General features: G+C 41.3%; 1 protein-coding gene across 3 annotated transcripts in view; it reads right to left on the bottom strand.

The window, feature by feature from the left end:
- The window catches only part of CPQ (carboxypeptidase Q), a 562886-nt gene that overhangs the window by 498926 nt on the left and 38630 nt on the right, over positions 1–25330 (bottom strand). For all 3 annotated transcript variants that reach the window (XM_056522426.1, XM_056522429.1, XM_056522428.1), the window contains exon 2: positions 17510–17955. In XM_056522426.1, coding sequence (XP_056378401.1) covers positions 17510–17933 — 424 coding nt within the window. In that variant the 5' untranslated portion in view covers positions 17934–17955. The remainder of the gene's footprint in view (positions 1–17509; positions 17956–25330) is intronic.

A 25330-nucleotide genomic window follows, 5' to 3' on the forward strand; every position in this document is an offset into this window, starting at 1 on the left:
GTCTGGCCATTGGAACCAGACCCCCCCCCCCTCCTGAAAATGGGGACAAAATTGTCCTTAGAATGAACAGTGCACATCGCACAGGCAGCACTGTTTACTTTTAATCCTTATGGAGCCTACAAAGCGTTGAACTGGGCAATGCATGTCAGCCCCATAGAGAAGGAACAGAGCCTTGGCTGCACATGTGCTGTGCGCTCTGTTCATTCCAAGGATCAGTGGGGTTCCCACCAATCAGACTCCCATCAATTAGCTTGGTATCCCCAACAGGCAATAACTTCAGATAGTGATACCTTTTGTGCTGTGCCAACTGAACTTGCTAATTTTGTAGGCATCATGTGATGATCTAATGTCTATGTCTCCAATGGCAGATATCATGTTATACCACATCATTTGGGGGTTGAGCATGTTAGATTTTAACTGCTCATTTTTTTTTTGGGGGGGGGGGGGGGGGGGAGATAAGAGAGGAGAGGAGTCTGGCAGCAGCTTTCTCCCTGCTCTCCACTTGGCGGAGAATGAATTAGCATATGAGGAGACTCAGGAGAGAGTCGTTTGGCAGACACTTCTCTGCTTTTTATATGGTGTACACCTTGGCAATATCTTCTGTTATCAAGGCATGTTAATCAGAAAACAGGTAAAGTACATAGAAATAATCTTCTGACACCAGGTACTCGGAAATAACTCCAATGTATTCTTATTTATTCTTTAAACTTCAGAATAACATTTCAAGTTTCATGATGTAAGATATAGATGAGTCCATATAGCAAGATGGATAAAGCACATAAGTCGGTCAGATGGAGAAAGAAACGGGTACAAACCTGCCGCGCTACATATCAGGTGCACAGGATCGTGGCTCAGGTAAGTTTAAATGGGTGAGCAGTGGAAGGAGACTTCAAAAGATTAACCATTCACGTACTGCGCATACTTCCATTATACTTCGTTACCACACTGTTGACACAGAAAAACGTACCTATACATAAATATTCACAAAAAGACTTTAAAATTACAGTTCTCATTCAAGTCTTTAGGTTCCAATGACTCCAGTTCTACAATCCAAAACGTTTCCCTTTTCAACAAATTTCATTTGTTCACATCCACATTATTCCCTATCGGTACCTCTTCTATTACCTGCCATCTAGGATCAGATGCCACATGACCTTTCTCCTCGAAGTGTCTTGCCACTGTTGTTTCCCCATATTGTTATAGCGCACCTGCACCAACCTCCATGTGTGTATAGCGTCTTATAGCCGATTTATGTTCACTCATTCTTGTCTTAATAGCACGAGACATCTGACCGACATATACAAACTCACATGGGCATTTCAGTAAGTAAATTATGTTGGTGCTGTTGCAGGTATGGTACTCTTTGACTGGAATTTTGTGACCTTTCGTGGAATGTAGGATGTAACTCCCTTTAACCTCTTAGGGACACAGCCTATTTTCACCTTAAAGGGGTACTTCGGCCCTAATACATCTTATTCCCTATCCAAAGCATAGGGGATAAGATGTCTGACCCCCCTCAATCTTGCATTCGGCACCCACCTCTTTGAGCTGCACACCGCGCTGCCAGCTCACAAACTGCCGGGTGCCGACCATGGGGCCAAAATATTGTGACGTCACGACTACGCCCCCGTGTGACGTCACGCTCCGCCCCCGCTATGCAAGTGTATAGGAGGGGGCGTGACAGCATGCAGCTCAAAGAGGTGGGTGCCAAATGCAAGATTACGGTGGTCCCCAGCGGCGGGACCCCCGCGGTCAGACATCTTATCCCCTATCCTTTGTCTTAGTTCCAGAGTACCCCTTTAAAGACTTTTCGTTGTTGCATTTTCATTTTTTCCTCCTTCCCTTCTAAAAATCATAACACTTTCAATTTTGCACCTACAGACCCATATATGGGCATGTTTTTTGAGTCATCAATTGTACTTTGTAATGACGTCCCTTATTTTATAATATAACCTGCGGCAAAACCAAAAATAAATTATTTGTGGGCTGAAACGAAAAAAGAAACGCCATTTTGTAAAAAATGGCACCTTATCTTTATTCTGTAGGTCCATACAGTTACAAGGATACCCAATTTATATAGGTTTTATTTTATTTTAATACTTAAAAATTTTTTATAAACTACATGCACCAAAATTAGTATGTTTAAAATTGGCAATTCTGCCCCTATAACTTTTTTATTCTTCCGGCGCATTTTTTGCGCCGTGATCTGTAGTTTTTATCGGTTCTTTTTTTATGGGACTTTTTGATCGTTTTTTATTAATATTTTATGGTATATGAAGTGACCAAAAATGCACAATTTTTTTACATGTACGCCATGGACCGTGCGGTTTAGCTAACATTATATTTTAATAGTTTGGACATTAATGCATTCAGCAGTACCAGCAGTATTCTTTATTACATTATTTTATTTAAAAAATGGGAAAAGGGGGTGATTTAAACTTTTAATAGGAAAGGGGTTAATTAAATTTTATTACATTTTTTTTTTTTTACACTTTTGTTTTTCTTCTGATTCGGATTCTTCTGATTGCATACACTGTTCAATGCTATGCCATTGCACAGCATTGATCAGTGTAACCGGCGTTCTGCTGCTCTAGCCTGCTGCGCAGGAATGGAGCAAAAGATCGCCGATCAGTCAATGGAGAGGCAGGTGAGGACCCTCCTGTCATCCGGTAAGCTGATAGGGACATCGCAATCAGCTCCGCTGAGCGGTCGGGATTCTTTTAATTTCCCTTTAGACGCCGCAATCAACTTTGATCGAGGTGTCTAAAGGGTTAATGCCGGGCATTGGCCTGATAGGCCATGCCCGGCATTAGACATGGGTCCTGGCTGCCCTTGCAAACGGGACCCACCGGGTTTAACCCGTTCTCCGCTGGTACAGGTACGCCCTGAGTCCTTAAGGATCGGGGATGCAGGGCGTATGCATACACCCTGCGTCGCCAAGAGGTTAATAATTCCATTGAACGGGTGCAAGCGAGACATGAAAATGTACCCTTTCTTTTAGCTGCCATGAATGTTTGTTTGTCAACTCTTTTTCTAATGTCACTATGTATCAATTTACTCCAAATACTCATTCCTTTTCTGAACGCAAACATTGGTAGATCTTTAAACAATACTCCATACTTTTTGACAGTAGCCAATAATTTCTAATACTTTTTAACTGTGCGCTGAATAATACAGGAACGCTTGTCATATTTACTTGTGTCCATGATTCAGTCATTCCTGTTTCTTTTAAGACAAGAATGAGTGAACATAAATTGGCTATAAGACGCTATACACACGTGGAGGTTGGTGCAGGTGAGCTATAACAATATGGGGAAACAACAGTGGCAAGACACTTCAAGGAGAAAGGTCATGTGGCATCTGATCTTAGATGGCAGGTAATAGAAGCGGTACCGATAGGGAATAATGTGGACGTGAAGAAACGAAATTTTCTGAAAAGGGAAACATTTTGGATTGTAGAACTGGAGTCATTGGAACCTAAAGGCTTGAATGAGAACTGTATTTTAAAGTCTTTTTGTGAATATTTACGTATAGGTTCGTTTTTCTGTGTAAACATGTGAATGGATAATCTTTGAAGTCTCCTTCCACTGCTCACCCATTTAAACTTACCTGAGCCATGATCCTATGCGCATGACTAAAGGGGGAGTACCCCTGAAACGTTTTCTTTCCTTTTATAGTAACCATGGCTTAGAAAATCATGGCTTTGTCCAAGCTGAAGCACAGGCACAGACAAAGTCCAGTAAGTGAGGGTGGGCTAGCACTCCTGTGCTCTCTCCTGTCAGATAGGACTCCTCTGTGTTCTCTCCTGTCTGATAGGACTCCTCTGTGTTCTCTCCTGTCTGATAGCACTCTTCTTTGCTCTCTCCTGTCTGATAGCACTCTTCTTTGCTCTCTCCTGTCTGATAGTACTCCTCTGTGCTCTCTCTCCTGTCTGATAGTACTCCTCTGTGCTCTCTCCTGTCTGATAGTACTCCTCTGTGCTCTCTCTCCTGTCTGATAGTACTCCTCTGTGCTCTCTCCTGTCTGATAGTACTCCTCTGTGCTCTCTCCTGTCTGATAGGACTCCTCTGTGCTCTCTCCTGTCTGATAGGACTCCTCTGTAGTCCCTCCTGTCTGATAGCACTCCTCTGTGCTCTCTCCTGTCTGATTTGACAGGAGAGAGCACAGAGGAGTACTATCAGACACAGAGGAGTACCGCTGACTAGGAATTTCTTGAAGAATTTTGTTCATCCGGAAATTCTGTATTGAGTCTAACTTAGAAAGCAATAAGCAGTTGAACTGAGCATGCCACTAGATGCTCTAAGATGGTTGTAACCAAGGGCAACGTGGAAAAACATAGAAGTGATAGACCTTTTCAGAAATGCTTGTACATTTTAAATATGTTTATTTTACATAATGCATCAGTTTAGACCTTTTTAAGGTAAAATCCCTCTAAGGGTATGTTCACATGTACTGTATTAAATCTGCAGAAATAAACCCCACAGTATAAAATCTGTGGTTACAGTAGGTGTGAATGTACCCCAAGCATGAAAACACGAGGGCTGTTGGCCGTATACAGCAACCAATCTATAGATAAGTTTACCAGTAAACTCGTGCACTGATTGGCTGCTGCATATGGCCGACAGCTGCATGCTAAGCCCAAGTGTAGTCAGTCTGCAAAAAAGATATGGCCCCAGTGAAGTGGTGTCAACTAGGCTGCAAAAAAATGTTACGCTGCATTTTATCCTGAAGAGAGCACAAAAAAGCATTTGTGACTGACTACTAGGAGAACATGAGAAACGGAGGAGATGGGACACAAGATGACAGAAGCCAGTTCCGTAAAGATTCAATATGGCTTACAATGCATTGTGCTAAAAACAGAAATTCTATAGTCTGACTGAGTATATATTTTAAGTGCTCAAAACCAGTTACACTGCGGGTTTCTTAGAAAAAAAAAATCTTCATGGCAATGTTCTTGCAATAACATTTATGCTATTGTACTATATTATAATGACTACTTTATTCTTTTCAATCCCAACTCTTATGTTTCATGTCTGAATAACGCATTGTTCAAACATATACTCCAGAATGACACCATCACTTCAGAGCACTATTGTCTGTATTTACTGTGTAGCAGAAAATATCAAGCAAAAAACAACAAAAATATTTCCAGAATTGCGGATCATTTTCAAGAGCTTGTGAGAGGCTGAAATAGCGGGCAGCGTGAAACAGCTGTAGGGAGCAGGGTCCTGGGACAATATGATAGACTCTGAAACACCGAAGCATTTTATAGAAATCACAGGACCCGAGTAGCTAGTAATTAGGGTGGTACCATATACGGAGATAGGGAGAGACGTACAAAAAGCCAGTGGGGCAGTGAGCAGCTGCAGGGACTGCCCCCTTGACTACTTTCCTGGGTCACAGCTCCTTTTTGAAACTATGATTTCTCTGAAACCCCCAAGCGTTTCAGAGTAAATCCAGAACCCCGCTCCCTGCAGGTGAGTACTGTGTGTCAATCAACAGAGCAACCTCACCAAAGAGAGGCCGTGTGGCCATGGAGAGTAGCGGAGCACCAGGCCATGCCTCATGAACGGTTCAACTGAATCCCGGAAGAATTATGAATATTTTTTTTGTGACTATACAGCAGCCTGCTTTATCTACACAGGTATGGCTAGAATAAGCTTGTGAAGTCCTACCGAACTGTATGTGCAGCTTTATAAGCCTATTTTAGGTGACACATGCACTTTAACCCTAACTCAGTTGTGATATCTCAGTATATGCAGTAATGACAGTGTAATTCACATAATACACCACACACATATTTAGACAGTCAGCGACACAACATATTTTGTGGCTGGGACACAGATTTCCGGGAGACTGCACACATGCCTGACTAACACTCCAAGCAGCTATGTATGAGCAGCTATAATTCAGACATAAGCCATCCTTCTATCATCTAAATGACCACCATATCTGTCCATGCAGAAACAGTTGTATTCTGGGGGGTGCCAGGATTAGGAGTCATATAGCTTTCGTAAGTGTGGTATAGTATCATTACTGGACTACACACCTGCTGAACACTGCCAGGTATTACATTTTTTTTCAAATATCCAGGATAGGTAGTAAAATTATGGTAAGAAGGGCTAAAAAACCCACAAATATTCTTTTACTTGAAGGAGCTATTTTTAGGTCTCCACCCATGAGGATTAATTACCTTATTGTATGGATAGGTGATAGAAGTGAGCATGTAAAAACCCTTCAAAAAAGAGTAAAAGAGCAGATAGATTATACCATATACAACCAGAGGATATAAATAATGATGGACCATAGACCATGTTTTTGAGACAATCGATAAACACTAACATATGTTAAAATAAAACCTTGTATAATGCTGCTCTGTTCACTGAGAACAATGCTGGTTATTACTTGTTATGGTTTTGTCACCTAAGCTTCAGCTCAGTCTAAATTAGCTATCAGGGGAGCGAGCGCTGTCTGTCTTCTGCGAACGCTCAAATGATTTAGAAACACTAGTCACCCCCAAAGGGTTCTTATTGTCATCTTTTCTTTATATGTTATTTTTATTTCTAATTTGCTTTCTTCACATGTGTACCCTGCCTGTAGCCCCTACAATACACTTCACAGTTTCACACTTTTATAGTTTTAACAATAGCCGGAGCTGTTACGATTTGCCCTATTTATTCACGACACTCTGTTAATTTTCACCTAATGTTTAACTCGAGGAAACACTTGCTACAATGTTAGACCTTGGTGTCTATATATAGTACCTATGAAAATAATTGTACACCCACCCCAAACTATTCATGACAATTTTACTGATAAGTTTCTCTTTACACTAGTCAGGTTTCTGACATATTTAATGGTCAGAATAGAATAGCATGCTGTGCAATTCCATCCATTAAAGCCACATTTACTCTGCCCATGGATGGATCCCAAGGGGTCCGATAAACACCAGAAATTTATAATGAGATAAGTCAGAGTTCTATTGACCTGTCAGAAATGACAGCAAGGAAAGTAGTGACGAGTCCTACAGGAATCCTGACAGTGAGGCTTGGTTCACATTATGGGATCCGAGATTCCAAGAGTGACCAGCGCCAACTGAATTTTAGCAGTAAGCATTTTACTTCCCTCCAGAGCCACCACAGGAGAGATCAAGCATTACACAGTGCCTATTCACATCAATACATTGTCTGTGCAATGCAGGACTGGACAGGGCCTCCGGAGGCAGTGTTGCTCTTAGTAACTGCTCTACTTTGAGAGATGAGGCTCCTGAACAGTAGACCCACTATATTGAAGGGGTACTCCAGTAAAAACTGTTGAGTCGGCAATGTCTCGCACCAACCCCAGCAACCAGTCTCTGCCAAGCTCCTCTTTCTGGTGCCTAGTGTCAATACATCACATTGCTGCTCAGCATCAGTAAGTGATTGGATGAGCAGCTTTCTGACATATTGATCCCAAATGCTAGAAAGTAGAGCATGGTGGACACTGGGAGCAGTGATACCGGAGGCGGGGGGGGGGGGGGGGGGGGTTTGGGGGGGTTGAGCAGAAGTAAGTATAGTTTTTTGTTGTTTAAGCAGGCCCCCTGGGCAACATACAAAAATAAAAAACTTTTTGCCAGAGTACCCCTTTAATGCCTGAATTCTGTGACAGGGTATATGAACTTTGTTTTTTTAAATGATAGAACCCCTTTAAAATTTTATTAGAGAATATGATATTCATAGGACATGCAGGTCCCGTCTTATTGTAATGCAATAGTAAAGCTCATCATAATATTTCTGCATTATACTCCCTTGATGCCTGCCCCTCAAACAAGATTATCGACTTTAAGAGCTTAAAAACACGGTGGATTGAAATAAACTGATGGGCATAAAAAGGCTTAATATGAAAGCAAAACAAATTCTTTTAAATAAAGTAACATTTTCAAACAGAAGATTGATGAAAGCATGACTATTCCCCTCTGATACTGTAACACACCTATATCCATGGGACAGTCAAATTAATTCACATAATGGGCCTCAGGTACTATTAGAGTTCTGTGTAAATTTTAGTAAATAAAAAAAAAATTACGAAGAAACAAAACAAAAAATAAAAATTTGGGGGGTGAAATTTGGGAAAAAAAACAACAAAAATTTTGGGAGGTTTTTGTTTCTACGCAGTGCGCTTATTCTGTAGGTCAATATGATTATAACAATACCCAATTTATATAGGTTTTGTTTTATTTTACTACCTTTATTTATTTATTATTATATATTTTTTCTACTTTTTTAAAGAAAATAGGTATGCTCATAAAATGCAATATTCTGACCCCTATTACTCTTATTTTTCCATATACGGGGCTGTATGATGGCTTATTTTTAGCGCCACGATCTGTAGTTTTTATCGGTACCATTTTTGTTTGGATGGGACCTTTTTATTCATGTATAAAGACCACAGTGAAAAGCTGGCAATCATGCAGCATGCACACCTCCAATTAATGAAAATATGACAAAAATGTTTATTGAACACATAAAGGAGAAAGACATAAAAACATTTAAAAGGCGTACTCCGGTGGAAAACTATTTTTTTCAAATCAACTTCTATTTAAAAAAATCCTAATCCTTCCAATACTTATAGGCTGCTCTATACTACAGAGGAAGTTGAGTTGTTCTTTTCTGTCTGACCACAGTGCTCTCTGTTCCTGACACAGACAGAGGTGTCAGCAGAGAGCACTGTGCTTAGACAGAAAAGAACTGCACAACTTCCTCTGGAGCATACAGCAGCTGATAAGTACTGGAAGGATTAAGGTTTTTAAAAGGAGTATTCCAGGACTGGAAAACTTGTCCCCTATCCTAAGGACAGGGGATAAGTTTTAGATTGCGGGGGTCCGACCGCTGAGACCCTCCGCGATCTCCTGTACGGGGCCCCGGCAGTCCACGGGAAGGGGGCGTATCGAACACCGCACAAAGCGGTGGCTGACACGCCCCCTCAATACAACTCTATGGGAGAGCCTGAGCGCTGCTTTCAACAATCTCCTGCTCTGCCATAGCATTGTATTGAGGGGGCGTGTCGGTTGCCGTTTCGTGCGGTGGTCCACACACGCTATCTGGACGAAAAGCCGGGGACCCATATGGGAAACCGCTGGGTGTTGTTAGGATAGGGGTACGTTTTTCAATACTGGACTACTCCTTTAAATAGAAGTAATTTACAAATCTAAATACAAATATTTGGGTGGCTCACACTACAAATATAAATATACAAATACTGTACCGAGTTGACTGCAATGCACGATACCCTACATGTTAATGAACAGTAATAAAAGAGCAAAGTAGGTCTGCATCCTTTGCTATTTTATAATTTGCAAATCTGTTTAACTTTCTGGCACTTCATATTTGATATTTATTGGGAACCCTGCATGTTCTTTTCTTCAAGTATACTTTTGTACAGGGCCATTTTTGGACACGGTCGGCATTATTGTGTACACCCATAGGAGTGTAGTAGGTACAACATTTTTTCCCTCCACTATGTTTTTATATGTCTGTCTCCTTTATGTGTTCAATAAACATTTTGTCATATTTTCATTAATTGGAGGTGTGCACGCTGCATAATTGCCAGCTTCTCTCTCTGTGATTTTTGTAGCTATTCTTTGGCAATTGTTCTCAACCCTCTATTTGTCATGATTAGCGGTGCTCATCTGTTTTTCTTCAATTTATTCATTTATGTCTGGTTTATGAAGAGACCTAACATCAGCAATTCTGGAATTTGGTATTTATTTTTTTATGTTTATGCCATTCACTGCGTGGGACCATAAACATTACATTTTATTAACTCGAATTATTCTGCACGCAACAATACCAAACATTTTTTTTTTTTGTTTACAGGTTTTTATTTATAAAATGGAAAAAGGAGAGTGAATACAATTTTTATTAGGGTATGGGCTTATTTATATACAAAAAATATATATATATATATACATATATATATACATATATATATATATATATATATATATTTTTTTTTTATTATTTCACTACTATCAAAATTCACCATAAAAAGTAAAAATAAAAATAGGGATAAAAGTAGATGAGGCTCAATATGTCCAATTAAGATCTCTCTAAAGGAGGTTGTCTTCAAAAGATGACAAGTCAGGAAGGGTCCTTGTGAGGAAGCTTTAGGCTATGTTCACAAGACGGAATGTCCGAGAATCTCTGTGTGGACATTCCGCAAACTGCTCGGCAATGGCATATACCGTATTTTTCGCCGTATAAGACGCACTTTTTCTTCCCCAAAACTGGGGTGAAAATGTCGGTGCGTCTTATACGGCGAATACACCCCTATCGCGGCGGTCCCTGCGGCCATCAACGGCCGGGACCCGCGGCTAATACAGGACATCACCGATCGCGGTGATGCCCTGTATTAACCCTTCAGACGCGGCGATCAAAGCTGACCGCCGCATCTGAAGCGAAAGTGACACTAACCTGGCTGTTCAGTCGGGCTGTTCGGGACCGCCGCGATTTCACCGCGACGGTCCCGAACAGCCCGGCTGAATATCCGAGTTAGTGCTTACAGGACACCGGGAGGGACCTTACCTGCCTCCTCTGTGTCTTCTCCGTTCAGGGATCCCCTGTGTGGCCGGCGCTCTCCTTCCTCGTCATCATGTCTCGTCGCGTACGTGTGTCAGCGTGCGTAACAACATGGCGGTGATGGAGAGCGAGGATACCCGGCCGGCAGCAGAGACGTTCCGGAGTGTCGGTGACGCGGCGACAGCGATGGAGCGACATCCAGGGCAGTGGTGACGGGTTCGGAGCGGCAGGGACACGTGAGTATTACCTCCTATGCAGTGGTCTTCAATCTGCAGACCTCCAGATGTTGCAAAACTACAACTCCCAGCATGGAGGTCCGCAGGTTGAAGACCACTATTGGGTTCAAAATCTTAATTTTTTTTAGATTTTGCACCTATAAATTGGGTGCGTCTTATACGCCGGTGCGTCCTATAGGGTGAAAAATGCGGTAATGCCTGGCACTAGGACCGTACAGGAATGTGCCGTCTCATAGATGGCTATGCATTCTGTACAGACTTCGCACAATGAATAAACATGTTTACTCTTTGAGCGGACACGGAAATCGGAATTTCCGTACTGGGTAAATCTGGCAAGGAAAATCCACGTGTGCACAGCGCAGCAGAATCCTGTTGAATTCAACCAGATTCTGCTGCAGCGGAATCCGGCACCGGAATTCTGACAGTCACAGAAAGTCAGGCAAAATCATGTGGTAAACTATGACATCAAGTGGAAAATGGATTGAAGGTCTGATGTAACATCATCTGAGGCTTTTTCTTTTTGTTTGGTAAAAGCACCATGTTGTAGGGTTTTGCTTCTCTGGGAAGACAGAAGGTAAAATGCTGCAAAATACAGGATTCTTTAAGAGAATTGTGACGGGAAGGGGAGGATTTCCAAATATAAATCCAAAACTGTACAGGAATGTCTTAAAACAGCAATGCTAATGTGATGTTAGAGAAGACCTCAAACCAACTAAAAATTTGTGGCTAGCTTTGAAGATTTCCATGTAACTTGCCAGACTGTGCAACAGTGTTTAAAAGGAAGAATAGATTTAAAAAAAATGCAGCATCTTATCTTCATCTGCAATAGAACCAATCCACATAGACCCAAGGATAAAACTGCTGCTGCCATCTATTCCTGTAGTAAATCTCCTGTATCTCCCCTGGAGCAGCGCATCACAATCCCCACCTGAAGCGGGGGCCGCCACGCCCCTTCATATATCTGTACGGGAGAGCCAAAAATAGCCGAACGGCTCTCCCATATACATATATGAAGGGGTCATGATGCGCCGATCCAGGGGAGAGCCGGGCTCCATACAGGAGATCGCCCCTGCACATAAGTGATAAGTTCTCCTTTAAAGAGAATGTGACATTTAAATTAACATTTTATGCTAAACACATTAAACCACGTCACTAATCTAATAAAATTTAAATAAATAAAAATAAATCTTACAGTTTTCATTCTGGCCACTAGGCCTAATAATAAGCTGCCATTTCCTGTTCTGTAGCAGTCGTTTTATTAAAATGAACAGAAACATAATTGTATATAGTATATATATTGTGGCATAGAGGCAGGATTGAGGGCAATGAAAGGGTGTTTTTCTAAGACCTTTATCCTCGGTGAGCTAGCAGAGATGCTCATCAGGTGCCTATTTAATGAGGCCAGCAGAAGTGTGGGAAGTCTACATATAAGGAAAGGAAACAGAATTGTCTGGGCTCTCCCCAGATGAGAGCAAGGTGGCTGTAAAGGGTAGGCAGGGGTCCTTGCGAGGAGCACACAGCCTGGCGCTGTGAGTGACCCACACCAGTGAATTGGACAGACAAGGAGTCTTAGTACATATGGCAAGAGGCTGCCAATGCTGTGTGTGAACAGTGAGTAAAGGTTGCAGGAAACTTGTGTTTTAACCCCTTCCCGACCCATGGCATACATGTATGTCATGGGTCGGCTCCCATTCTATAACGTGGGGCCACGGCGTGGCCCCTCGTCATAGCGGGTCGGGCCCGGCACCTAGCAACGGCCAGGACCCGTGGCTAATAGCGCGTAGCAGTGATCGCGGTGCCGCGCGCTATTAACCCTTTAGACGCGGCGTTCAAAGTTGAATGCCGCGTCTAAAGTGAAAGTAAACTAATGCCGGTTAGCTCAGGGAGCTGCTCGGGATCGCCGTGGCAAAATCGCGACATCCCGAACAGCTTAAATGACAGGCGGAGGATCCCTTCCTGCCTCCATGCTGTCCGATCGCCGAATGACTGCTCAGTGCCTGAGATCCAGGCATGAGCAGTCAAGTTGCAGAATCATTGATCCCTGGTTTCCTATGAGAAACCAGTGATCAATGTAAAAGATCAGTGTGTGCAGTGTTATAGGTCCCTATGGGAGCTATAACACTGCAAAAAAATAAGTGAAAAAAAAAGTGAATAAAGATCATTTAAACCCTTCCCTAATAAAAGTTTGAATCACACCCCTTTTCCCATTAGAAAAAAAAAAACTGTGTAAATAAAAATAAAATAAACATATGTGGTATCTTCGCGTGCGGAAATGTCCGAATTATAAAAATATATAATTAATTAAACCGTACGGTCAATTGCGTACGCGCAAAAAAATTCCAAATCCAAAAAAGCGCATTTTTGGTCACTTTTTATATCATGAAAAAATGAATAAAAAGAAATCAAAAAGTCCAATCATTACAATAATGGTAAGGCTAAAAACTTCAGATCACGATGCAAAAAATTAGCCCTCATACCGCCCCATACGCAGAAAAATAAAAAAGTTATAGGGGTCAGAAGATGACAATTTTAAACATATACATTTTCCTGCATGTAGTTATGATTTTTTACAGAAGTACAATAAAAACAAACCTATATAAGTAGGGTATCATTTTAACCATATGGACCTACAGAATAAAAAGAAAGTGTCATTTTTACCGAAAAATGTACTGCGTAGAAACGGAAGCCCCCAAAAGTTACAAAATTGTGTTTTTTCTTCAATTTTGTCAAACAATTAATTGTTTTTCCGTTTCTCTATCGATTTTTGGGTAAAATGACTGATTTCATTACAAAGTAGAATTAGTGGCACAAAAATAAGCCATCATATGGATTTTTTGGTGCAAAATTGAAAGAGTTATAGTTTTTTAAAGGTAAGGAAGAAAAAACGAAAGTGCAAAAATGGAAAAACCCTGGGTCATGAAGGGGTTAAAGGGGTACACCGCTGCTCAGCGTTTGGAAACCTTAGTAAATATAATGGGTTTTTGTTAAAATGTCGGGAACACACCCCTTTCCAGTGCCCACGCCCCTTTCCCCTACAGTCACACCCCTTTTTGGGGTTTTCTTTAAGTTTTAAAATGGAGAGTTAGTTGTTTTTTTTTTTTCAATTCTGGCGCACATTCTGGCACAGACAGAATTTCTGGCGCAATGCGCCAGAATCTGGCACACAGCCCGACAAAACATGTCGGATTTGCAATAGTAATACAAATAGATAATACATGGCCCACCATTCACAATAGGTGATGGTCACATCTCCCCTTCCTGTACACTGACCTCTGCATACATCACAGAGCATTTCTAGACTACAGGTTCCTATGATCCACATGGCTGCTAAAAAGCAGATCTCTAAACTGCAGTAAAAGCAGCTCAGAAAAGATGGCTCCCATCATAATCATTTATAGATCATGGATACATTATAAGATAGATATAAATAGTAGAATGATGAAATACAGTTAATAACAATTTATAGTTTATGATGTACAACAGTGTTTCCCATTCAATGAACCTTCAGCTGTTGCAAAACTACAACTCCCAGCATGCCCCAACACCCAAAGGCTATCCGGGCATGCTGGGAGTTGTAGTTTTGTAACAGCTAGAGGCACACTGGTTGGGAAATACTATTGTACAGTGATGCACATATCGTTCTACACAACTGAGCTATTGGACTATCCTACCCTGAGCCATCTTGCCAACATTGCTCACAATTCAATCACCTGCATTTATTAATTAAATTTTTTAGTTTTTAAATCTTTATTGTTTTCCAACAGTATTATACACTTTACAAACATCATATTAAAATACTATTATTTGCTTTTCTGAACAGGAATGTAAACTTCTGTCCCCTACTACCAATCCTTAAACCCCACCTGTAATTGTTCAAATATATCCTCAAAGCCTCTTGTTTGCTGTTGATAAATGTATACTAGTACAGGACACATACTCCATCTTTAAATATTTTGTAATTGCATTGCCAAAAAATAAAATTTAAATTTTGGAAGGCTCCACCCACCTCTGCCCTCCAACTGCAACAATTCAGCATTCTTCAAAGAGACTCTATTTCTTCCCCAAATCAACCTACCCAACATAGCTTCCTGCCCCATAACTTCTACCTTTCTTTTATTGGATTTAAAGGAAAACGGTCACCAGTTTCACCCGCAGTAACCAGTGGTACTGGCTGGTAGTGTGGGTGACACTAATTAAAATGATGCCTATGATGCCCAGATCCACTGCTGCGTTCCTCCGTTATTCTCCTTTTTTCAAATATGAAAATTAGCAGCTTGGTTACGATCTTGGCTTTGGGCATGGGGATGTCAGCCTGGCTTATCAGTATTCCCTTCAGTACTCCGCCTCTTTGCTCTGTCTTAGCGCCTACTGCGCATGTGCTGCTTCCTGAGTAAACCCGGAAGTGGCATGCGGCACAGCTTCACAGCCACAGCCATCTTGGTGTACTTAGGAAGCAGCACATGTGCAGTAGGCGCTAAGACAGAGCAGGGAGGCAGAGGAATGAAGTGAATACTGATGTACTGGGTCGAGTGATTACCCTATAGTTGGCAGCCGGGCATAAAACTCGACTGATCAATATCCACCAAGTTTGGTACCACTCGCACCAATATTTTTGCCCCTTACCTTTACTATGATTTCCATGTCTGTATAAAGTAATCACTCGGTACAATTCCATTATTAACAGATTTTTCTTTTTCTTCAGGATTGAAACAATATTGACATCTGCCATAGTACTTGGAAGGATGTTGGTATTAGAGGATTCAGAAAATGTTTCAAATAAAAAGGGTATTTATACCTCCGCAAACTCCCTATACAATGCAACCCATTTCTTAAAAGAGTACTTATGTAGGAAATGGGCTCAAGGGGAAAAGCGACGTTCTAATGTGCTGCATGTTCTATTAAACAGTTTCCATAACCTGGATAAAACTTATAGTAGAACAATCTTTCATATAACGCAGGCACTTTCCATTTGATATGGTCTTGTTGTTAAGTGTTTGTTCCTCGTAAGTGCTTATAAGCAAAAATGTCAATGACAACCTGAAGTTCCTATAGTAATTATTCTTTATGAACTCCCTCATACCGATACCGATTTCAAGTACTGTGTTTGTCAGGCCCCATGTGCATGGTTGTATTATTTCTCCGTGCAAACTCTGATGCTGCAGTAAGGCACCTCTGTATTATTTTAATTTTAATAGAGGTATGCAGAGGTTTTTTTTTTCCGGTAAGAATAAGATATACATTTTAAAAGAAAAAAAGGATTGCATGTTCCACTGCATAGCATATTAAGAAGCCATTTTTCCCTTGAACCACTGCACGGAGCACAATATGGCGCTATATATTATTATTCTTTTTCTCTTGATGAATATTAGCAGCTTGAAGCACGGGCAGGATTCTAAAGGCTTCCTCGGGCACACTGGCATCACCGCTGCTGGTTAAGCGCTCTGCTTCTAAATATGTATATCTTCCCTCTGCCTCTCCGCTCTGTTCTAAGTACGGTACTACTGTGCATGTGCCGCTTCCTAGGTACACCAAGATAGCCGCGACTGTGAAGCTGCACTGCAAGCCACTTCTGGGTGTATTCAGGAAGCGGTATATGCACATAAGTACATAAAACAGAGCGGGAAAGCAGGGGGAGGATATGCATATGAAGGAGCCGAACCAACTGTGATGTCGGTGTTTTAGAGAAAGCCTTCGGAATTCCGTCCGTCCTCCAACCTGCTAATTTACATTTACGCGTCACAACAGACCTGCTCGTGGTAAGTATCATTTTCATTAGTGTCCCCCGCACTACAAGTCTGTACAACAGGTTAGTGCAGGTGACACAGATGACAGTTTCACTTAAAAGTAATGTCTTTCCTCTGAGAAGTACACTAAAAGAAGACACTAGTATATAGATAGGTCTTGTATATAGATGTCTATGGTTCCTGCTGTACAGGATAGATTACTAGATACTGTTAAAAAATGCTCAGGCAAGATGGAAGCCACCATAATACCACATAAAAATGAAAGAAAAAATATTACAAATCAGACTCTAATCAGGAAAAAATCTCAGTCACATATTCCCTTTAAAGGCAGGGTCACACAGGGCACATTCGCAGAGTATTTGACACTGCAGATGCACCAGAGGAAGTCAGAGAGGGACTGCAGAGCAAGCTCCAAGCTGCAGCTGGGTAGCTCTGTGTGTCCACGGATTTCCCACTGTAGAAATCTATTGATACGTGTGGACACACAGACCTACCTGGTCGTAGCCAGGAGCTCGCTCTGTGTGACTGCCGTAGGTGCTTCCGCAGCATGAAATATGCTGCGAATGCTCCCTGTGTGACTCTGCCCTAAACTTACAGCCAGTTCACTCACAGCAAAGCCAATACACAGGGTTATCGTGCAGGTAAACCGGATTACAACGAGGTATCACTTACCCAGATCCGCGGTATGTCAGGTCTTGCCTCCATTGTGCAAATTTGGCTATTAGGAATGGAGGCTAATACAAAGGATATCTCCAGAAGAGGACTGTGGATCCAGGTAACAAAAACCTCCTTGTAATTCAACTGCACTATAATCCCATGTATTGGGTTTAGTATGGGTAAACCGGCTGTCAGTTTCCATTAAAGAACGAGACCTGAAGTGATCAGGTGACTATGCCAGAACATATCAGCAACAGATATATATATATATATATATATATATTCAGAAGCTTTCCAGTAAAGACATGTACTTTACCTCCCTCTGGAGTTCCAACACTGCCTCCAAGTCCAAGCATAGCCAGATTTTTCTTCCGTGGTTGGATCATCATAGCCGACTCTTTCCCGCGTTTCCAGTGTGGGACTTTCACGGGTTCCAGTGACACATTTTGCAGCTTGTCCTCTTGCAGGGCCTTATACATGTACTTGATAGCATTATTGAGATTATCAGAGCCACTGATTCTATTTCCGATGGTGTCTACAAAAAGGGCTAACCGCTCATAGGATCTGTTCTGAGCGCTGCCATAAACAGCAAGGTTTATAATGGATTTAGCTATATCCTTATAACCAGCAACCTCTTCCTTTACATGTTTTAATTTCCTTGGATGGACTTTGTATTGATGGCTGATCTCTACACATAGATACAGAATACAGAGCACACTTGTCAATACAGAAGACTTCATTTTACTTCTTTCTTAGAACTTCCTATGGGATCGGAAGAAAAAATAGAATTTGCTAAATTAGTTTTCTAAAAAATAACATTTTAGAATATAACAGTACTAAAAAAGGAGCAGTGGATTCCAAGTCATTACTACATGAAATTATAGGTGGTTTCCAGCTGTAAACAGTCTAAAGGCATATGGTACAAAATAAGTTCTCTCTCCTTTTAAAACCATCTCTGCTGCAGCACCAATACCCCCGATTTAAAGCAATGCCACCATGACATGCCAACTATTGGCTGCAGTGATTATATGCCAAAAGTACTGCAGAAGCCATGTGTCGTTCAGCATATCATCTATGTAGCGGTGGATACAAGGACTACGAAGTGACTACGAAGTGAACAATGGCTGTAAATTTTCCCCTGTGTAGCACTATCCTCACAAGCTCTTCTGCTCTACAGTGCATTTTATAAGAGGTCATTTTTATCAAGTTGCCAACCAAACAGGCTGGGTTCATACCCTTTTTGGTGCTCCGTTCAAATAAACTAGGAAAAGCTCCAAAATAAAGTTCAATGGCAGCTGTGACAAATATCTTAAGGTATGTCCCCACTGAGTTTTCTTAAGAGTTTTAAGTTTTAAGTAAAATTTCAGACTGTTTTGCCAAAAAAATCCATGTTTCAAAGCCACTGTATAATGCTAAGTTAATAAGAGTTTTTTTTCCTTAAGGAAGAACCTCAGATGGAGACCTCAAGTGGGCCTTCCACCAACTTAGCTTTTTTAGGGCAGAGATCTGTCTCTATAACCTATGCATATGACTGTACTGTAACTCAGTATAAACGCAGAGTTGTACGGAGCCATAATACTGCACCAATAAACTTCTACCCTTGTACCTTCAGAGGTACAGTAGAACTTTACTATGTTCCATCAAATACCACAGTGCAGAAGTATTATTCTCGGGAAGCATTGCTTCTCAGGGTGAATATCTTTGTAATATGGTGCCATATGGTGGCATCATAGGGTGTCATGGAGTCATGGGAACTCAAAGAGTCTCCATAAAAATCCTATGCATATGACCTAAAACAGACAGATCACAAAACGCACGACTAATATACTTGACAATGCCAAAGAATAGTTTACAAAAGTCCTCTGTGCTGTCTATAGTGTTGAAACAATTAGCTTTGTGATTCCAGAATAGAGGTAAATGCTTCCTGTAAGTTGTAGCATCACATCATGATGTCTGGTCCGAACAAGCTGAAGACTGACAAAGGTCATTAGTGCTGCACACACATCCCTCCAGGTTGTAGAGATATTACTAGCTTGTTAAACCCCCAGGGCTAGCATATAAAGGTCATCTCTTCAGGTAAGAAATAATACAGTAGCCGAATATACTCGAAAATAAACCAAACTTTGTTCTAATTTCTCAATTCGAGAACAATTTCTAATATAATTAAGATATAACTTTATTCAAAAGTAAATCTAAGTTTGTGTCTCATCGCCGGGAAACAAGTTCATTCCTGACATCTCGGATGCAACTGAAGAGAGTATTTTGGGTAACAAAGAAGAAATTATCTGCATTATTTTCTCCACACACGGACCTAATGTAAGAAGGTGCATGATCTGTATATTCAGCAGCAACAAATCATGAGCGCTGACTATCATTAGTGCTTGTGTTCTGCAAAGTCCTAATCTAACTGGATTCCGCTATATTTTCTATGCTTATTTGTGGATTGCCAAGCGTTAAAAAGCCTGCCCAAGCACATTTCCTGTGGAGTTTATGCTACTGCTTTCTTTATTTATTCATTTGTTTATTGATTTATTTTAATTTAAATGTTACAAAAAATGCAGCAGCCAAGTGTTAGCAGAAAACTATCTTTTTTTTAAGGAAGGGTCACACGAGCCGTATTTTGCTGCATATTTTCCTACCCATTGAAGTAAAGTAGCAAAGTATGCAGCTGATTTTGCTACCTTTAGACTTCAATGGTTAGGAAAATATGCAGCAGCAAATATGCCACGTGTGACCCGCCCCGGTACTCCGCCCCTAGACATCTTATCCCCTATCCAAAGGATAGGGGATAAGATGTCAGATCGCCGCTGGGGAGGCCCGGGAAGCCCGCTGCGGCACTGCGCTATCATTACAGCACAGAGAGAGTTCGCTCTGTGCGTAATGACAGGCGATACAGGGGACGGAGCAGCGTGACGTCATGGCTCCGCCCCTCGTGACATCACGGCCCGTCCCCTGAATGCAAGTCTATGGCAGGGGGCATGACGACCGCCACGCCGCCTCCCATAGACTTGTATTGAAAGGGGAGGGCCGTGACGTCACGAGGGGCAGAGCCGTGACGTAACAATGCTCCGGCCCCTGTACTGCCCGTCATTAAGTGCAGAGCGAACTCACTCTGTGCTGTAATGATAGCGCAGTGCCGCAGCAGCGATCCCGGGGCTCCCCAGCAGCAGGGCCGCGGCGATCTGACATCTTATCCCCTATCCTTTGGATAGGGGATAAGATGTCTAGAGGCGGAGTACCCCTTTAAAGCGGTACTCTGCTGAAAAACATCTTATCTCCTATCCACTGCAGATGCGCTCCATGTGACCCTACCCTTAATAAATAAATATTTATTATATTTTTATATACATTTTTATATTTTTCCATATCACTTGGAGGACTGTGTCTTGTGTTTAAAGGGGTATTCCAGGATTTTGTTTTATTTGACTATGTTACAGGGGCTGTAAATTTAGTGTAGTTCATAATATAGTGTCTGTATCTGTGTGTGACGGTTTTCTCACAATTCTTATCTGATTTTCACCCCAATTTTTATTTTTAGCAGCACACAAAATTACTGTTGTCTCAGATTTTTCCCAGGTTGCAATGCGGCCGAGACCTGACTCACTAGTCATCTGATGACAGGGAGCCTGTCTGCTTCAATGGGTGCAAGGATCGCTTGGTGGGAGAGAGATCAATCTGCAACAGCTGTAGGCACCCTGATTGAAAACCACACCGATTTAAATGGATGCAGCTCATTTATGTTTCAATGCGTGGGGTGGCTGATGTGTGGGAGGGAGGAAGATGGAATTGTGGGATTTGTAGTTAAAAAAAAAGAAAAGTCAAACAGGAAATACCAGTTCACAAGCAGCTAGCCACAGTATTATGGTAATCTCACAACATTGCCATTTATCCCCAAGACAAGCACAGATCCTTCCTAAGCATGTCCATTACTGTCTGCCAGGTACGTACTAAAATCACCTTATGGTGGAGAACCCCTTTAAAGTTCATAATACCAGATGGGACAATTTATATGATTTAGAAAGAGAAGCTTTTTGCTTGTATTGTTGAATAGTTGCTGTCAGGGATGTTATACTAGTATTCCTATACACTATGCTTTCATGTAGACATGGCATTCGGGGATCGTACACACTTACCAGGCTGAGTATCTGTCCTCTATAACAGGAAACTGATTCTTTGTAAATAAACTCAGTGGATGGATAATCTGCTGATCCTGACATATTCTCCCCGTTAGATATTAATCGGACTTAGTGAAAGAAAACAAGTGAACATGATAGACAAACTGTACCGGGATGTTGGTGATTGAAGTATTTTCATCAGTCTGGTGAATATAAACGGCTGCTACATCAGCAGGGGCCTGCGACACTGAGACAGTGATGCTCCACTTGTTTCACTTTGGTCTATACCAGTGTTTCCCAACCAGGGTGCCTCCAGCTGTGCAAAACTACAACTCCCAGCATGCCCAGACAGCCTTTGGCCTTCTGGAGAGGGTTTCACTCCACGGAGTTTAATGCTGCGTTCACACACAGTATTTCGGTCAGTATCAGTCAGTATTTATTCAAAAACAGTAGTGGGCCCAAAACACAGAAAAAGGTGCAAATCTTTTCATTACAGATTTTTTAAATTTCAGTTTCACTTTTGATTTAGGATAAAAAAATAAATACTAACCAGAATGAGAAACAAGGCCAAACCAAAAGACTATTGGAGGAGATGTATCACGTGCAGAGAAAAAGTGGAGCAATTGGCCACAGCAATCAGATCGCTTCTTTTATTTTTCAGAGGCCTATTTAAAAATGAAAGATGATTGGTTGCTATGGGCAACTGGTAAATTTTTCCTCGGCACGGGTTTTGATATATCTTCCCTTATGTGTAAACCATATGCTGCTAAGATAAATGGAAATATTTAGGCCATGTTCCCACAGAGGAATGTCCGGGCAGTCATTTTGCAGACAGCGGGCACCGGCAGAACATGTCGGCGATAGGACCACTTGGAAATGAGCTGTGTCAATAAACGGCAATGCATTTCCAAGATGATTCCATAGGAAGAATTGACATGTCTGGGCAGAAGATCGCTGGGGGTCCCAGCAGTTGGACCCCCAGTGATCAGACACTTATCCCCTATCCTTTGGGTAGGGGATATGTTGTCCTGCACCACAGTACTCCTTTAACAGAGCCCACATGTTGCCATATTGGGCCCATGCACAGGATACTGTAAGTGAGAATACACCCTATAGGAGTAGTCTGGCAACTTATTTTTAAAAACTGGTAAGGGAGGGAGTGATTTAAAAAAAACAAGAGAACCCACTCTTACCTCTTTCGCTCCCGTGCTGTCACCGGTGTAGTGGAGCTCTGGGTACTGGGTCCATGGCTTCCGAGTTTGGGGATGTGATGTCACAAGCCCAATTATCCAATCAGCGGCCACAGTGATTTTCTGCCTCAGCTGCTGCTTGGCTGAGCAGGCATCTGACATTGCGTACCTAAACCCGATAGTGCCATACAACAGGGAACAGAGCTCTGTTATATCAGTTTTTCCCCTCCCTGACTAGTTTTAAAATGAAATTAATCACCGGAGTACCCCTTTAACTCTCCTGTAATGTGCTGGACAGCTACACGGCCTCATGCAGGTCAAAGCTGGTAAAGGTAGTAATGTTTCATTGACATTACTTTATCAGAAAAATCGGAAAACTGTTGTAAAGTACATCATCCCTTTACAATGGGCAAGGAAGGAAAGCCTAAAAAAAAGTTAAGTCATTATAAAACCAGTGGAATGTAAAGCAAGATATTACTGTACATTACAGAAAATGGAAAGGTCTGGTCAAACATAGACTTATTATCTTAGTTTCACATTATCCTAATCTGTGCGGCTACCGATGCAGAGTCATCCTGATAATGCTATAAGATCTTCTCTCACAGTAATATAAGAAAATGAAATCTCACTAAACGTGAAATTCCTTTCTCAGCCACATTAATCTGCAGGTCGAGTCAATTCAGATTTATCCCAGTAAAGTATTTAATATCTGAGATACAGCAGAGTCTATCAAACAAATACACTATCACAGGACAGAGATACAGCAGTCTATCAAACTATCACAGGACTGAGAAAACCCTGTATAAAATGTAATCTTCAATCAACATGTCCAAAATAAAAGTCTTCAAAATGAAGAAGATTCTAATCCAATGAAACCTAGATATACCAACAGAGCCACAACTATTTGTCATGGATGACAACAGTTGCATAATAGGGGTATTTCATCATAATACATCAGATATTGCCCCTAAATGAGGCCCCTAAGACTTCTTACTTCAACATGTTTCCCTCCTAAATGGCGGGGTTCAGCAGGGGACATAAGATAGAATACAAAATAAATCAATAATTCAAAATAGATACCACGGTATAGTGAAAAGTACAAAGAAGAAACCATGTGCAGAAAAGTAAATACACAACTGTCTCACTTACTCAGGTACCTCATGATACAAAGTTAGAGATATCATAGAGGGAGCTGTAAAAGAGAAGATAGGTGAGCCTGCCTTGAGTGAATTCACCAATCATTTTAATTAATTACCGTACCCTATAGGACGCACCGGCATATAAGACGTACCCAATTTTAAAGGTGCAAAATCTAGAGAAAAAAAAAAAGATTCTGAACCCAACAGTGATCTTCAACCTGCGGACCTCCAGATGTTGCAAAACTACAACTCCCAGCATGCCCGGACAGCCGTTGGCTGTGTAGTTTTTTTCCAGTCTGACCACAGTGCTCTCTGCTGACACCTCTATCTGTGCCAGGAACTGTCCAGAGAAGGAGAGGTTTGCTATGGGGATTTGCTCCTACTCTGGACAGTGCACTGTGGTCAGACTGGAAAGAACTACAACTTCCTTAAAAATAATTCATTTACAAATCTGTATAACATTCTGGTACCAGTTGACATGAAAACATTTTTTTTCCACCAAAGTACCCCTTTAAACACAGGGATTGTGAATAATGACAAAAACTAGTGCTGCAGATACTGCCTATTATACTGTGTCTGCTAACCAATGATGCCTCTATGATGTTGTGTATGATCCAAACACGGGGTTCAAAATGGAGTCTATACTTAAAGACATGATGCTTATGATCTTATAAAGCCACCAGCTTTAAATGACAGATTACTCTATATTACTCTACAGAGTAAATTTTTCAGTTAAAATGACATCTTCTCTTTATTCTGTAGGTCCATATGATTAAGATGATACCCTACTTATGTAGGTTTGATTTTGTCGTACTTCAGGGAAAAAAATCATTACTACATGCAGGAAAATTTATACGCTTAAAATTGTCATATTCTGACCTCTATAACTTTTTTATTTTTCTGCGTACGGGGTGGTATGAGGGCAAATTTTTTGCGCAGTGATCTGAAGTTTTTATTGTGTATTGATCAGACTTTTTGATGGATTTTTATTCATTTTTTCAAGATATAAAAGCGTACGCCATTGACCCTGCGGTTTAACTAATGACATATTTTTATAAGTCGTACCACATATGTTTATTATTATTTTTATTTACACTTTTTTTTCTAAATGGGAAAAGGGGGGTGATTCAAACTTTTATTAGGGAAGGGGTTAAATGATCTTTATTCACTTTTTTTTGCACTTTTGTTTGCAGTGTTATAGCTCCCATAGGGACCTATAACAATGCACACACTGATCTTTGACATCGTTCATAGGAAACCATTGAACGATGATTCTGCAGCTTGACTGCTCATAACTCGATTTTTACATTTTTTTAATTTTTACTTTTTTTTCTCTTATTTTTACACTTTAATAGTCCCCATAGGGGACTATTTATGAAAAAAAATCTATTTGATTGCTAATACTGTTCAGTGCTATGCATAGGGCTTAGCACTGATCAGTAGTATCGGCTTATCTTCTGCTCTGGTCTGCTCAATCTCAGACCAGAGCAGAAGACGCCAGGAGATGGACGGAGGCAGTTGAGGGGACCTCTGGCCGCCATGATAGATGATCGGATCACCGCGCCAGCGCTGCGGGCGATCCGATCGTCCGCATTAACTGCGGCACTTCTACAGATGTCGTGATCTGTAGATTACCAGCGGGTCCCTGGCTGCTATCAGCAGCAGGGACCTGCCGTGCATGACCTGAGCATCG

Source organism: Hyla sarda, chromosome 5 (genome assembly GCF_029499605.1).
Source record: "Hyla sarda isolate aHylSar1 chromosome 5, aHylSar1.hap1, whole genome shotgun sequence".
NCBI classification, from domain to species: domain Eukaryota; kingdom Metazoa; phylum Chordata; class Amphibia; order Anura; family Hylidae; genus Hyla; species Hyla sarda.